Source organism: Perca flavescens, chromosome 15 (assembly GCF_004354835.1).
Source record: "Perca flavescens isolate YP-PL-M2 chromosome 15, PFLA_1.0, whole genome shotgun sequence".
In the NCBI taxonomy this organism is placed as follows: Eukaryota; Metazoa; Chordata; class Actinopteri; order Perciformes; family Percidae; genus Perca; species Perca flavescens.
In genome coordinates this window covers 32,045,505-32,060,853 of record NC_041345.1, presented here as the reverse complement: position 1 = coordinate 32,060,853, position 15,349 = coordinate 32,045,505, and the positions used below count along the sequence as shown (strand labels likewise).

The 15,349-nt window shown below is 41.6% G+C and overlaps 1 protein-coding gene across 2 annotated transcripts in view; it reads right to left on the bottom strand.

The window, feature by feature from the left end:
- LOC114569307 (keratin, type I cytoskeletal 13) overlaps positions 1–15,349 on the bottom strand; it is a 36,956-nt gene that overhangs the window by 285 nt on the left and 21,322 nt on the right. The window contains exons 2-8 of one of the 2 annotated variants that reach the window (XM_028599132.1): positions 5,742–6,329; positions 5,287–5,369; positions 3,673–3,829; positions 3,008–3,169; positions 1,381–1,506; positions 1,222–1,296; positions 987–1,132 (exon numbers count right to left, since the gene is read on the bottom strand). In XM_028599132.1, the coding sequence (XP_028454933.1) occupies positions 987–1,132; positions 1,222–1,296; positions 1,381–1,506; positions 3,008–3,169; positions 3,673–3,829; positions 5,287–5,369; positions 5,742–6,176 (1,184 nt within the window). In that variant the 5' untranslated portion in view covers positions 6,177–6,329. The remainder of the gene's footprint in view (positions 1–986; positions 1,133–1,221; positions 1,297–1,380; positions 1,507–3,007; positions 3,170–3,672; positions 3,830–5,286; positions 5,370–5,741; positions 6,330–15,349) is intronic. The other variant, XM_028599133.1, reaches the window with a different exon arrangement.

The window sequence follows — 15,349 nt, the reverse complement described above, 5'->3', positions numbered from 1 at the left end:
CTAGGTATTAGCATGCAGTACGACATTATACAAAGTGTTTCAGGTTTCTCAACGTGAAGTATTTCAAAGCGTCTCCACCCTGCAGGGAACCCATTATGTATTTATGACTTACACAACCAGTCCTCTAGACCAGTGGTCAATAATGTTCCCCCTTTTGACTGATGTTTTTAAGCTAAGTACCCCATGAGCAGCGCCAATCATTTTTGGTAGGAAATAAAGTCTCTATAAAGAGGAACAATACAGCGATGTCAGCGATAGATTTACTAAACAACAGCCTTGTAACTGAAAAACATTTAAATGCTGATGAAGAAAGGCGACAAAAATAGTTCAAATAGTGACAACCTTGGAAAAAAAAAGCAACAAAAACTTCACACAAAAAGACAGTAGAAAGAAGGAAGGAAGTCAGGCACACTAGATCAACAAAAGTGACAAAAAATGTCCAAAAAGTGACACACTTTGAAAAAAAGTGGAAAAAATACTATGAAAAAGCAACAAACTTGGAAAAAAAAAGACGGTTGAAAAAAGGAAGGAAGTAGGGCAAGAATAGGTCGAAAATAGTGACAAAAACATCAAAGCAACAAAAACTTTAAAGAAAAGTGACAAACGTTTGACAAAAATTTTACAAACTTCACTTCCTGAAGGTTACCACGTGACGCAGAATGTGAATGTTCTTTTCAAACAGGACATGAACCCCGGTCTCCTGGGTGAAATTCCTGTGTTTGTCTGACCCATCCCCCCCCCCCTCAACCTGCCTCCTTACCAGGACATTTGGCCCTTTTATACTTCCTCAAATTATTTCCTGCTTTGCTCCCATCAGAACTACTACGGCCACTAGAGGGCACCGCCACAAGAAACCTAGACATAGGTCAGACTCGTGCTGCTTTCACAAACGACTTATGTTGGCGTTTTTCAGGTCTCGACCTACTAATTACTTCTAACTACACAAAACTTCACTTATTTACTTGTTACTGGCTAGTTTAAAGTACCTGCTGCTCTCTCCGTCCAGCAGCCTCCTGTACTCTGCGATCTCCATCTCCAGTCTGGTCTTGATGTCCAGCAGCATCTTGTACTCCTGTCCCTGTCTCTCCAGGTCAGCCCTGAGGTGGGCCAGCTGCTCCTCCAGACTGCTCACCTGGAGCGCAACAACGACAGGATTTACAGCTGAAAGTCTTCACCAAACTGTAGAAATATGAAGTGAAACCGTTGAAACAGTTAGCGTACCTGCATCTGGTATCCAGAGAGCTGCATGGCGTAGCGGTTCTGTGTCTCGGCCAGAGTTCCCTCCAGCGACGCTTTCTGCAGAGACACACAGACTCAAGTTACTGTCAGATATGTCAAAACTTGACTTTCCTGCTAAAGTTCCTCCGCGGTGCCACTCACCATGCCCAGCGTGGACTGCAGCTCGATCTGCAGGGACTGCAGCGTCCGCTTGATCTCCGTGACCTCGGACCGGGTCGTGTTCAGCGTGGTCGTCGTCGTGGTCACCTCTTTGGTCAGTGTCTCCGACTGCAAAAACACAGAACAATCTGTTCATGAACACAACACACAGGCCCCCTCTGCGTCCACAGGAAACATGCATGAATGGTGACAGCTCCGACTGCTGGCTTTACTGTCACAATGCAGCGCAGAGCTAAGAGTGCTGAATTATGGGTAATCCACACTAGAACCTCTGATAAATGGTAAGTTGCTTCAGTATTTGTAGAACTCCAGTAAGGCTGGCAAAGCTGTTTTATTCAGTTTAAACTGCGAAAAAAAGTGATTCTTTTTCCCCCTCTCTAATAGAGATGATGCTGAGTCATAAATAAAGTAGTCATGACAAAAACATGGCTTGTGTTGTATCTTGTTGGATAGTTAGCTAGCTTATTTAATAGCTTGGTGGACAGTTAGTTAGCTAGCTAGCTTGTTAGATAGATAGTTAGCTGGCTTGTTTTAATAGCTTGGTGGACAGTTAGTTAGCTAGCTAGCTTGTTGGATAGATAGTTAGCTAGCTTGTTTAATAGCTTGGTGGATAGTTTGTTTGCTAGCTTGTTTAATATCTTGGTGGACAGTTAGTTAGAAAGCTACCTTGTTGGATATAGAGTTTGCTAGCTTGGCGGATAGTTTGTTTGCTAGCTTGTTTAATATATTGGTGGACAGTTAGTTAGCTAGCTAGCTTGTTGGATATATAGTTACCTAGCTCATTTAATAGCTTGCTGCACAGTTAATTAGCTAGCTAGCTTGTTGGATAGGTAGTTAGCTAGCTTGGTTTAATAGCTTGGTGGAAAGTTAGTTAGCCAGCTAGCTTGTTGGATAGATAGTTAGCTAGCTTGTTAAATAGCTTTGTGGACAGTTAGTTAGCTAGCAAGCTTGTTGGATAGATAGTTATCTAGCTTGTTTAAAAGTTTGGTGGATAGTTTGTTTGCTAGCTTGTTTAATATCTTGGTGGACAGTTAGTTAGCAAGCTAGCTTGTTGGATATAGAGTTAGCTAGCTTGTTGAATAGCTTGGTGGATAGTTTGTTTACTAGCTTGTTTAATATCTTGGTGGACAGTTAGTTAGCAAGCCAGCTTGTTGGATAGAGAGTTAGCTAGCTTGTTTAATAGCTTGGTGGATAGTTTGTTTGCTAGCTAGCTTTCAATTTCCACCAACATGCTTTCACTTGTTACAGAAAATGAGCCGAACAAAGTCATCTGGCGAAAGCACTGTGCTTTCCTACGCTGTGACAAGAGTGTGTGAATGAAACGTTACGTTTGTTTGCTTGCTAGGAGGCTCAGTTCTCAGTTTAGCATCTGTATTAGAGAAAAGATAAATAACTTTATCCAATGTTTAAAGTGAATTACTGCACTTACTGTAGTTCCACAACTACATAACATTTCCTGTTACAAGTACAATGTTGACTGTATAGTTTGTGTCCCCTTAAAAAATTGCTCTTGAGAAATGTTATGTTTATTGTCCCCCCCAACTTTTAGATAAAATGTACGCCCATGCATCCCTCTCTGCGTCTACAAGAAGTGACGTTACAGCGTTACCTTGGTCTTGAACCAGGCCTCCAGCTCCTTGTTGTTCTTGGCAGTGATGCCCTCGTAGTACTCTCTGATCTCGGCCATCATCTTGTTGAGGTCCTGTCCTGGAGCAGCGTCCACCTCCACGTGGACCTGACCACTCATCTGTGCTCGCATTGCCAACAGCTCCTGCAGACAATCGGCGGGAAGCAGAGACAGACAACAAACAACGGGAAGCAGAGACAGACAACAAACAACGGGAAGCAGAGACAGACAACAAACAACGGGAAGCAGAGACAGACAACAAACAACGGGAAGCGGAGACGGACAACAACCGTCGGGAAGCAGAGGCGGACAAACAGCGGGAGGAGGAAAAACGGCGAGAAGCAAAGGCAAACGTCAGTCATGTCTTCATTAGTCTTCACAAACAGCTGATTCAGACTCGTGGCTTTAATGTTTCTGTTTTAGTTCAGTCCGACATTGGGATTACTTCTTGTCTGGGATAGCAAAGCGAACCTAAACAGATCATCAAAGTTAATGCTGAAACACTTAATACAAATAATACACAAAAATAATTTATTTAAAATATGATAAGAATACAAAATATAAGAAATTTAAAATAAAATGTACTCAACACATTCTCATTAACGACTTTGTATGATATCCTTCGACTTTGTTCATTGTGCTCTCACCTCCTGGTGGTTCTTCTTGAGGAAGATGAGTTCCTCCTTCAGACCCTCGATCTGCATGGTCAGGTCGTTCTTAGCCAGTCTCAGCTCGTCCAGGACTCTCTTCAGCCCAGCGATGTCGGCCTCCACCGACTGACGCATGGCCAGCTCGTTCTCATACCTGCAGGGGAATGACGGGGTCAGACAAACTTTATAGACTCTGTCTCAAAAGAAATAGCTAGCTAGATCAACAGATTCTCACTTTTACACCATCGTGTAAAATACGGACGCTTGGTCAGGTGGCTTTGGCGTTGTTATTGATGCAAAAAGTCTCCTTTAGCGTGATATCTAAACGTGCTTTATCTAAACGCGCTTGGTCGGGACTATTGGCGTCACTTTTGACGCAGTAAGGTTAAGGAAAAGGTCATGGATGGGCTAACGTTTCCATGACACGCGGGAAGAACGGGACGGTTGGGTTTAGGTAAACAATAACGGGACGGTTGGGTTTAGGAAACGTGACACGCGGGACATGATCCCGGTCTCCAGGGTGAAAGTCCTGTGTTGTCTGACCCATCCACTACCCCAACCAACCTCCCTACGTGGATTTTCGGGCGTTCATACTACTCGCTACCGTAGTCACTCTTAGTGCTACGTCATCTTCAAAGCCCGTGTAGCTGCTGTTCTCCACGGTACGTTCTACGCTGTAGTGCACTTTTGGCGTTGCTTCAGACTTCAGATTTTACGAGTTCGGATTGGCTAGAGAACGAAAAAACTAAGTTTAAATAATAAAATAAATAAATACAAATGTGACAGTGTTATTTTTAACATTTAAATATGACATAAAAAAAATAAAATAAGAGTTTGAAAGCAGCATTAATATTGTTATTGCACATATTGAATGGCAGCATTAAAAAAAAAATTACACGTTTTATAAATACAAATACTGTTAATGCAGTGTCATAGTCCACATGAGACCCATATTATAAAGGGGGTTATTTTGAGTTCAGGAGTGCGATGGCTTGTTAAGATGTTAATTTAAACGCAGATAATGTCGGCTTTAATTAAAGGCCGATATTTTGTGCATAGATGATTCTGTCAGACTACAAACATCCGGACAGATCCGCTCTTTAATTTCCTGTTGCGTGTCAGACTGTTGAAGCCTCTATATTATTATTATTATTATTATTATTATTATTATAAAAAGAAACAGATTTATGAGTTTAGTTGCCGGCCTGTTGCATGATGGGACAGGAATATCTCACCTGTCAATCAACTCACACCTTCAGCTGGTTATCAACCTCGATCTGTGTTGTTTGCTGTTGTGGTTTCGCAGACACATGTGTGTGTGTGTGTGTGTGTGTGTGTGTGTGTGTGTGTGTGTGTGAACCCCTGATTCAATCAAACTCACTCATCATGCAGTAACTTAGCGTGCGTGAATGTTTGCGTTTGTGCGTTTGTTCATGTGTGCGTTCATGCGTGCGTGCATGTGTGCGTTCACGCGTGCATGAGTGTGCTTTGTGTGTGCATGTGTGTGTGCCTGTGTGTTCATGCGTGCGTGCATGTGTGCTTCGTGTGTGTGTGCCTCTGTGCATGTGTGCTTTTGCGTGCATGTGTGCGTGTGCGGGTGCGCAGACTCACTTGCCCCTGAAGTCGTCTGCAGCCAGCCTGGCGTTGTCGATGCTGAGATGGATGGCTCCGTTCGCCTTGACGGCCGCCTGGATCTGAAGAAAGACGGAGCACTCATTACATCACTGTTACATCACTGACCGTGTTCATGTTCTCTTCAAGGATGACAAAACATTAAAAATAATACATAATATTTGTCAATAGGGCTGCACGATATGAAGATAATATGTAATAATGTTGAATATTGCATTTTCTTTTATTGAACACATTGAACATAGAATTGAATATAAAAGGCAGCACTAAAAAAGAATGAGCGTTACATTTGAAAGTGCAGTTAAAGCTCAGTAATCCCTCCTCACTACATACTGAACTCTCTCTCGTTCAGGTGAACCTTTCTTTCTTCCTCCGCTCTGCATCACATCAGTTTGCACCCGTTTCCCTGTGAGGAAGAGGAGGCTGACTGTTACCTTGGCGGTGATGTCCGAGATGGTGGCGAAGTGGGCGCTGTAGTCTCTGGCGGACGGGCCGACCTTGCTCTCCAGGAACTGCCTGATCTTGAGCTCCAGCTCGGCGTTGGCCTTCTCCAGGGAGCGCACCTTGGCCAGGTAGGTGGCCAGGCGGTCGTTGAGGTTCTGCATGGTGAACTTCTCGTTGCCGATGACGCTGTCGTTGGCGCCGGACACGCAGTAGCTAAAGGAGGACGAGCTGCCGCCGCCACCGCCCATGCTCGCCCTGAGGCCGCTGCCGGCCGTGGAGATGCGGACGCCGTCGCCGCCGGCGCCTGCGTACACGCTGCCGGCCCTCATGGACGATGACATCCGCCCGCCGCCGACGCCGCCGATAAGGGAGCCGCTGGAGCTCCTCATGGAGCTGGAGGAAGAGCGAGACATGTAAGAGGTCATGATGGATGGATGGATCTTTCTGCTGTGAGGCGACACAGAGAGAGTGAAGAGCTGCAGGGCTCGGCCTGCTCTTATAAACCTCCTCCAGCCAAACAGCCATCAATCACTCAGCGTGGCAGCGGGCGAGGCACCTCGCCAGGTATGAGGTGTGGCCTGGGTAGGGTCAGAGAAAAATGTAACCTTTAAAATGCAGCAGTGGAAGAAGTACTGACACCACACTGTGAAAAAAGTCCTGCAGTGAAAATGTAACTTAAGTAAAAGTATCATCAGGAAAATATAGTTAAAGTATTCTGCCATTGTAGTGTGTGTAAAGGATCCAACAAGTTGTGTGTTTAGTGGTCTCATCATCTCAGCTGGACTTGTAGGCTGTTATATTGTCGGCTAATTTACTTTAGAATCAAACATCAGATTTTATAAACTACATGTGTTCTGTGTGCAGGAATCTTAATGTGTAAAGTAACTAGTAACTAAAGCTGTAACAGATGAATGTAGTGGAGTAACTAAAGTAACTAGTAACTAAAGCTGGAACAGATGAATGTAGTGGAGTAAAAAGTACAATATTTCTCTCTGAAATGTAGCAGAGTAGAAGTAGAAAGTGTCAGGAAAAGAAAAGACTCAAGTTAAGTACAAGTACCTCAACATTTGGACTTAAGGACAGTACTGGAGTAAATGTATTTAGTTACATTCCACCAGGGGGAAAAATGTAACCTTTTAAAAGTGCTCACTTTGCGTGACAGTGCCAGGTTTTGATATGGAAGGTGTGCAGAAGCTCCGGGCTTTGTGCGCGACCTTTGGATTTGTAATTACCGAGGAGGGAGTTGTGTGTCGAAACACGTAGGAAAAGTCAAAGTGTAGTCAATCATGCGCTCATTAGCAGCAAGAATAGTGTAGTTAAGCTCCAGCGAAAGCTTTTCTAAATGTCAGTTCCTGTGTAGAACGGGTATGGGCGAGTTGATTACACATTTACAGGAAGGGTTACAGGCACAGGGGTTAAAGTTAACCATAGCTTGTGAAATGACATCCTCTAATTACCATGGAAGAAGTCAGGTTTATTACTTCTGTCACACACAAAGAAGTGTGTTAAATCACTTGACACTAACTGGGGAGGCCTGCAAGAGCAGAAAGAGCTGCAGGAAGATGTTGGGGTGGGGGAAAGTCCATTGATGCAGTACATTTTATTCTAAACTCCAAACAAAACAGTAGAGGATTTTGTATGCAGATGATGATCAAATATATGCATACAAATGTTTGGTCCAGATGAGTTGCAGGTTTTTTTGTTTTTTGTAGTGAAATACAGGTAAAAGACAAAAGGGAGAAGTAGAATAAAAACACAAATGAAAAAAGAAAAGGTAGGGGGCATGTTTGGCTTAGATTATGTATAACAGGAAGAAAGAAATAAAACGGTCCGTGAAGGCGAGGCAATATTAGTCAAGGGAAGAAAGAAAAAGGGAGAGGTAAGATGGCTGGGCCCAGAGGCCAGAAACCATGAGTGGACATTTCTAAAATTAACAAAAATTTAGGATTTTGGTTGGTTGGAGCTTTTTTGAAGTCTTGAGTTCAGTTGTTCTTACAATTTGCACAGAGAGACGTTTAGGTTTTTCACATCATATTGAATGATGTGAAAATGTGACATGTTTCATGTTAAACTAAAAGGATCTTACTCTTTAACTAAAAGCTCTATCTCTGTAGGGATCCATCCCATAATGACACAGACACATGGAGACATAGAGTCCAGGTTAAAAAAAACAAACAGAAAACGTTATCCTTTGCACTCTGAATGACTCCATTTCTTTGGCCCCTTCCTGAATGCTGCACCCAGAACACAATCAGTTGTTTCATGACTGCATTTGATCTATTCCCCTCCCTTATTTGTTACTATTTACTGAGATAAGCCCTGGCCGTGTTGAACCGGTTTATGAGCACCTCTCCCCATTCCAACCTTTTGTCAAACCACACACACCCTCAGCTCGTCTTTCATCACTCGGCAGCGTCGATCACACCCCGATCAACACCGCACACAATCGCTGCTTCACACACTGTGGACGAAAAATAAAAGGAGTGAAAAGCTCCGTTTGCAGAATACAATCCTCCCATTTTAGAAAGTGTAAAGGAGCCAACCAGTTGTGTGTTTAGTGGTCATAATCATCTCAGCTGGACTTGTAGGCTGTAGAAGTAGAAAATGGCATGAAAAGAAAAGACTAGAGTAAAGTACAAGTACCTCAACATTTGGACTGAAGTACAGTACTGGAGTAAATGTACTTGGTAAAATGGTGAAAATGTGGATCAGTGTTTCCCATAGCCCAAGATGACGTCCTTGATGTCTTATAATAGTCAGACGGGTACTCGGCTGAAAGAATATCTCAAAGGGAGTATGTTTTAAAAAATTAATTTGAAAAAAAAAGTCATTTTTTTGTCAATTTTATGAAGTTTTTGTAGATTTTTCTCGACTTCATTGTTGCTTTTGTTTACCTTTTTTATAGCCTTTTTTCCGATATTTTTGTCGATTTTTTTCAAAGTTTTGTCGTTTTTGAAAAAAGCAATTAAAAAAAGAAGGAAAAAAACCTGACAATGTTCTTGACGCTTTTTCAACATTTTTGTTAAATCATCTTCTTTAACGTACTTGTTGCTTTTTTGACATTTTTGTCATAGAGTGACTGTAGAGGTTACTTGGCAATGAACTTGGCAGTTTCAATCTTAAATGATGAAACTGACCTCCTGCAGGCGTGACACTGTGATGGCCGTGTTCATATCATTTTATTTCATTTATTGTACAGGAAAAGATTAAAAGTAACATTAAGTTACAGTTTAAACGGGCCTGACTCAGTTTAAAAACTGGTTTCCAGCAGGTTCCTGTTCTGCAGAAACATAGACACAAACAGTTACAGCACATGAAGACAGAAACATTTATACAGGACATTAGCATGGACTAGACTGATACAGACAACTGAAAAAAAAACAACAATACAGACAGTGCAAACAAGACTTGGACAATACATGAACAATCAATGAGTGTAAGTGTAACTGTTGAGAAGGAACAGTTTGTATGCCTTTTTGAAATATGTGATGGATGGTAGTATTCTGATGTGATGGGGTATGTCCTTCCAAATTTTGGTGTATGTATGAAAAAAGGATTTCTGACCATAGGTGTTTTTGTATGGGGGGACTAGAATGAATACCCGTGAAACTGACCTAGTGAGGCGTACTGGTCTCATGTTGTGTGTCGGAAGAAGTGCAGCAAGTGTTTGTGAAGTGGTATTTTGAATCTGAAAATAAAACCTAATAGCGTGGCTGTTTATGTACTGTAGTTCTGGTAAGTCAGAACGTTTGAACGTTTGAGTGCAATGCAGTGGTGAGACCACTTTGGAAGATTACTGTGGCTCTTGAGAGCTTGATTATATACTAGTCGTGCTATTGGTTCAGTCATTTTCTTAGTGGTAAGAGACCAAATTGGAAGACAGTAGGACATTGTTGAAAACACAATTCCATGTAGGTAGGTTTCCGAAACAGAAAAGTAAATATATGATCTAATCTTGTTATACACCTAAAGTTTCTGATTCAGCTTTTTTGTTAAGTTAGAAATGTGTTCCCAGTATGTAAGGTGTGTATCGAGTAGCACGCGGAGCCGAACTGGTCTTCGAGCAAACTTGAACTCAGATCGCCTGCCGACACAATGGTCTATCCGGTTCATAGAAACTCTCTAAACTTCTAATATGTGAAACAAAGTTGACAGAGAATATTACTTTAATAAACGACAGAAGTTAAACTGCAGGAGAGTTTCGCTATGTGTTGCATAACGAGTACAAGGATAATAACAATAGAGCTGCAGAGCTTCATCAATAAGATTTTTATGACTAAAATAACTCTTTGGCAATACAAAATTATCTTTTGTCATAAAACTTAAGCATTCTCTAACTAAATATGTGATGTAATAAACATTTGTTGCAATTTGTGGGAGGTTCACCCAAGATGAGACTGAAATAATTCTCTTAAGGAATAAAATAGGAAGGCTGGCGCTCAGTGATTACTTTGATTCTAGAGGACTAAAAACCACAGCTGCAAAGATTGGATTAGTTGTCAACTATTTAAGTAATCTCCAACTATTTAGATAATCTATTAATCAGTTTGAGTCATTTTTTATGTAGAAACGGTGAAACTTGTGTGATGTCAGCTTGTTAAATGTGAATATGTTCTAGTTTCTTCGCTCCTCTGTGACAGTAAACTGAATATCTTTGAGTTGTGGACAAAACAAGACATTTGGGGACATCATATTTGGGCTTTGGGAAACACTGATCCACATGTTGCACCATTTTCTGAAATGTTTTTAGACCAATACAACTAATCAGTAGTTGCAGCCCTTTTCATATGCCATTTGAAAACCACATTAAGCAGTTTGATCAAAAAAGCTGTGAAGTACAGTACAGGCCAAAAGTTTGGACACAACTTCTCATTCAATGTGTTTCTTTATTTTCATGACTATTTACATTGTAGATTCTCACTGAAGCCATCAAAACTATGAATGAACACATATGGAATTATGTACTTAACAAAAAAGTGTGAAATAACTGAAAACATGTCTTATATTTTAGATTCTTCAAAGTAGCCACCCTTTGCTTTTTTTGATAACTCTGCAAACCCTTGGTGTTCTCTCAATGAGCTTCATGAGGTAGTCACATGAAATGGTTTTACCTTCACAGGTGTGCCTTGTCAGGGTTAATTAGTGGGATTATTTCCCTTATTAATAAAAAAGCAAAGGGTGGCTACTTTGAAGAATCTAAAATATAAGACATGTTTTCAGTTATTTCACACTTTTTTGTTAAGTACATAATTCCATATGTGTTCATTCCAACCCGGTCTCACGCCACATCGTGTAATGGTCACGTTATTTTGATTAATAAATTTGTGTACAGGTTACGATTTTGACGTTTTTTTCGTGTATATGCAACGACTTATTTCGACGTTTTTTTCGTGTATATGCAACGACTTTTGAACGTGTACAGGTGACGCTTTTTGAACCTGCTCTGGGGGACGGGGAAATGAAGCGCCACACGCCAGCCAAAACAACGGGACGGGCTGCCACTCGCAGGACGCGATCCCCGGGGGCCGGGGTGAAAGTCCTGTGTTTTCTGACCCATCCACCACCCCGACCAACCTCCCTATGCGGACTTTGGCATTATCAATATTACTCGCTACCGTCAGCGTTCTTGGATCACAAAATATGCTTCCCATTAAAATGCATTGCTTTCTATTTCGTAATCGGCACACAAAAAAAAAGGCTTTTACGTAACTTGTCCACAACTTAATAGATTAAAATAACGTAACTATATAACGACCTGCCGTGAGACCTGGCTGATTCATTAATAGTTTTGATGCCTTCAGTGAGAATCTACAATGTAAATAGTTCTGAAAATAAAAAGGAAACGCATTGAATGAGAAGGTGTGTCCAAACCTTTGGCCTGTACTGTATGTCAAAGAAAATGTCCATGTAAGTATATGAAAACATTATTGTGTGTAAGTTAAGTAACTAAGTATGTGACTAATGTGTGTTGAAGAGGTTCTAAGGAGGGGCAGAGTTAGCATGTGTTGGCACATGTTTGGCATTCAGTATGTTGGCATACAGTATGTTGGTATATGTTGGCATACAGTATGTTGCCATATATTGGCATATAGTATGTTGGCATAAGTTGGCATGCAGTATGTTGGCATATGTTGGCATGGGTTGGCATGTGTTGGCCTACAATACACTGGCATATGTTTGCACACGTTATGTTGGCATATGTTGGCACACAGTATGTTGGCATGGGTTGGCATATGTTGGCATACAGTATGTTGGCATATTTTGGTACACAGTATGTTGGCATATGTTGGCATACAGTATGTTGGCATATGTTGGTACACAGTATGTTGGCATATGTTGGCATACAGTATGTTGGCATATGTTGGCATACAGTATGTTGGCATATGTTGGTACACAGTATGTTGGCATATGTTGGCATACAGTATGTTGGCATATGTTGGCATACAGTATGTTGGCTTTTTTTTTTTTTCAACATTTGTGTCGACTTTTTTTCAAAGCTTTTGTTGCTTTTGAAAAAGGCAATAAAAAAACAGACAATGTTCCTTTTTAGACATTTTTTGTTTTTGTTTTTTACCTTCTTTTCATCTTTTTCAACGTACCTGTTGCTTTTTTGACATTTTTGTCATAGACTGACTGTAGAGGTTACTTGGCAATGAGTCTCTCCACCCTGAACCTGACCTCCTGCAGTCGTGACACAATGACGGCCGTGTGGCACGGAGCTGAGCTGTCACTCAGCGCGTCGCCTGTAATCCTCCTCTTCTGGACCAACTAGTCTTCAAGCAAACTTGAAATCAGATCGCCTGCCAACACAATGGTCTATCCGGTTCATAGAAAGTCTCTAAACTTCTAATAAAGGAAGCGTGACACTTTGACAACCAAACTGACAAAGAGTGCTTCATCACTGTAATAATAAACAACAGAAGTTAAACTGCAGGAGAGTTTCGCTACGAGCACAACGATAATAGAGCTGCCGTGCTTCATCGATAAGATTTTTATGACTGAAATAACTCTTTGGCGATAAAAATGAATCTTTTGTCTTAAAACGTTCTCTAACTAAATATGTGATGTAATAAACATGTATTGCAATTTGTGGGAGGTTCACCCAAGATGAGACTGAAATAATTATCTTTGGGAATAAAATAGGAAAGCTGGTGCTGAGTACTTTCTAGATTCTAGAGGACTAAAAACCAGAGCTGCAAAGATTAATGGATTAGTTGTCAACTATTTAAGTAATCTCCAACTATTTAGATAATCTATTAATCAGTTTGAGTCATTCTTTTCATGTAAAAACAGTGAAACTTGTGTGATGTCAGCTTGTTAAATGTGAAAAAGTTAGCACACAGTATGTCGTCTTCTGTGGGCACACAATATATTGTCATGTGTTAGCATATGTTAGCATTCAGTATGTTAGCAATCAATATGTTAGCATGTGTTGGCATTCGGTATGTTGGCATGGGTTGGCATATGTTGGCACACAGTATATTGGCATACAGTATGTTGGCATACAGTATGTTGGCATTCAGTTTGTTGGCATATGTCTGCATACAGTATGTTGGTATGTGATAGCACACAGTATTTTCTCATGTGTTGGCATATGTTGGCATACAGTATGTAGGCATATGTTGGCATACAGTATGTAGGCATATGTTGGCACACAGTATGTAGGCATATGTTGGCATACAGTATGTTGACATCTGTGGGCCCACAGTATGTTGTCATGTGTTAGCATATTTTAGCATTCAGTAAGTTGGCATGTGTTGGTATTCAGTATGTTGGCATATGTTGGCATGGGTTGGCATATGTTGGCACACAGTATGTTGGCATACAGTATGTTGGCATGTGTTGGAATACAGTATTTTGGCATATGATGGCATATAGTATCTAGGCATATGTTGTTATACAGTATGTAGGCATATGTTGGCATACAGTATGTAGGCACATGTTGGCATACAGAATGTTGGAATATGTTGGCATACAGCATGTTGGTATATGTTGTCATGTGTTGTCATATGTTGGCATACAATATGTTGGCATATGTTGGCGTACAGTATGTTGGCATATGTTGGCATTCAGGATGTTTGCATACAGTATGTTGGCATGTGTTGGCATGTGTTTGCATACAGTATGTTGGCATATGTTGGCATATGTTGGTGTATGTTGGCATACAGTATGTTGGCATATGTTGGTGTATGTTGGCATACAGTATGTTGGCATATGTTGGCATGTGTTGGCATATGTTGTAGAGCCCTGCAAGCCCGTCGGGGCCCGACAGGACCAGACAGGACCTGACAGGCTAAGCCCATTCGGGCCGGGCTCAGGGTTTTTTTTTTTTTTTACAGATCGGGCTTGGGTCGGACTCAGGCTTATTTTAGCTTCTTAAGGCCGTTTTACAGTTGTGCGGAGGCTCCATGCAGAGCTCTTGCCGTAGCCTATGTACTGTAAGTGGCCTGATGTTTATACTTGTGCGCTGGTGTGTGCGTCGAGCCGCATGTGTGTGTATGTGGGGAGTGTGTGGTAGAGTGAGAAGTGAGAGAGTGCCAGCGATCGGAGCGAGTAGCGACTCTAGAGTCATAGTGACAGAAACAAAGTGTCTCCTCTGTGTTTTCTGACCACGGTGGGGAATCTGTACCACGGTGGGGAATCTTTAGCAGGAAAAGTTGGCCCTCTCCTTGATTTCATGTTGTTTATGGAGAAGGTGTGACGTGTGTGTGTTTGCGTGTGTAGCAGAGACAGAGCGCATCAGAGAACGCGCGTCAAAGAGAGAGAGAGCGCGTCAAAGAGCGCGCGTCAGAGAGAGCTTAAAGTGATTGATGTTGGTCTAGGGTCGGGCCGGGTTCGGGCTGAAAAAATTGCAGGCGTTGTCGGGCTGGGGTCGGGTAGGTCTTGAACACCACGGGCCAGGGCCGTGTTAGGGCTTTTGGCCCGTGCAGGGCTCAAATATGTTGGCATACAATATGTTGCCATGTGTTTGCCTATGTTGGCCTATGTTAGCATACAGTATGTTGGTATATGTTGGCCTATGTTGGCATACAGTATGTTGGCATATGTTGGCATTTTAGCACGGTAGCATGTGCTGGCATTTTAGCATGGTAGCATGTGTCGGCATTTTAGCATGGTAGCATGTGTTAGCATTTTAGCATGGTAGCATGTGCTAGCATTTTAGCATGGTAGCATGTGTTAGCATGTGTTCATCATTCCCTGAAAGAAACAAGCAGCTGCCTTGGTGCATGATTTTCTTAAAAACTTGACATTTTCAGCGTGTAGCTTGCTATCTCGAAGTTTTTTGTTTCCTGAAGAGAACAGAGTTTGAGAACGGTAACACACAGAGAGAGGAAGGTGATTGTCAAAACTTTGTCCTGGAAATGTACTTCCATTGATCCAGACTATGTAGAGACTTAACCTTTGAGATCATTAAAATTATAAAAATGTGTTTAAAAAGTTAAACTGCATGTGTCTGCCAGCAGAGTGTAACTGGATTACACTCTGAAACTGTAGGGGCGTCTTACATAATGTTCCTTTAACAAGGCTTTTAAAGAGTTTGACAAACTCAAAATCTGTTTTATTGTAACAATAAAAAAAGTTGTGGTGTGACCTTGGT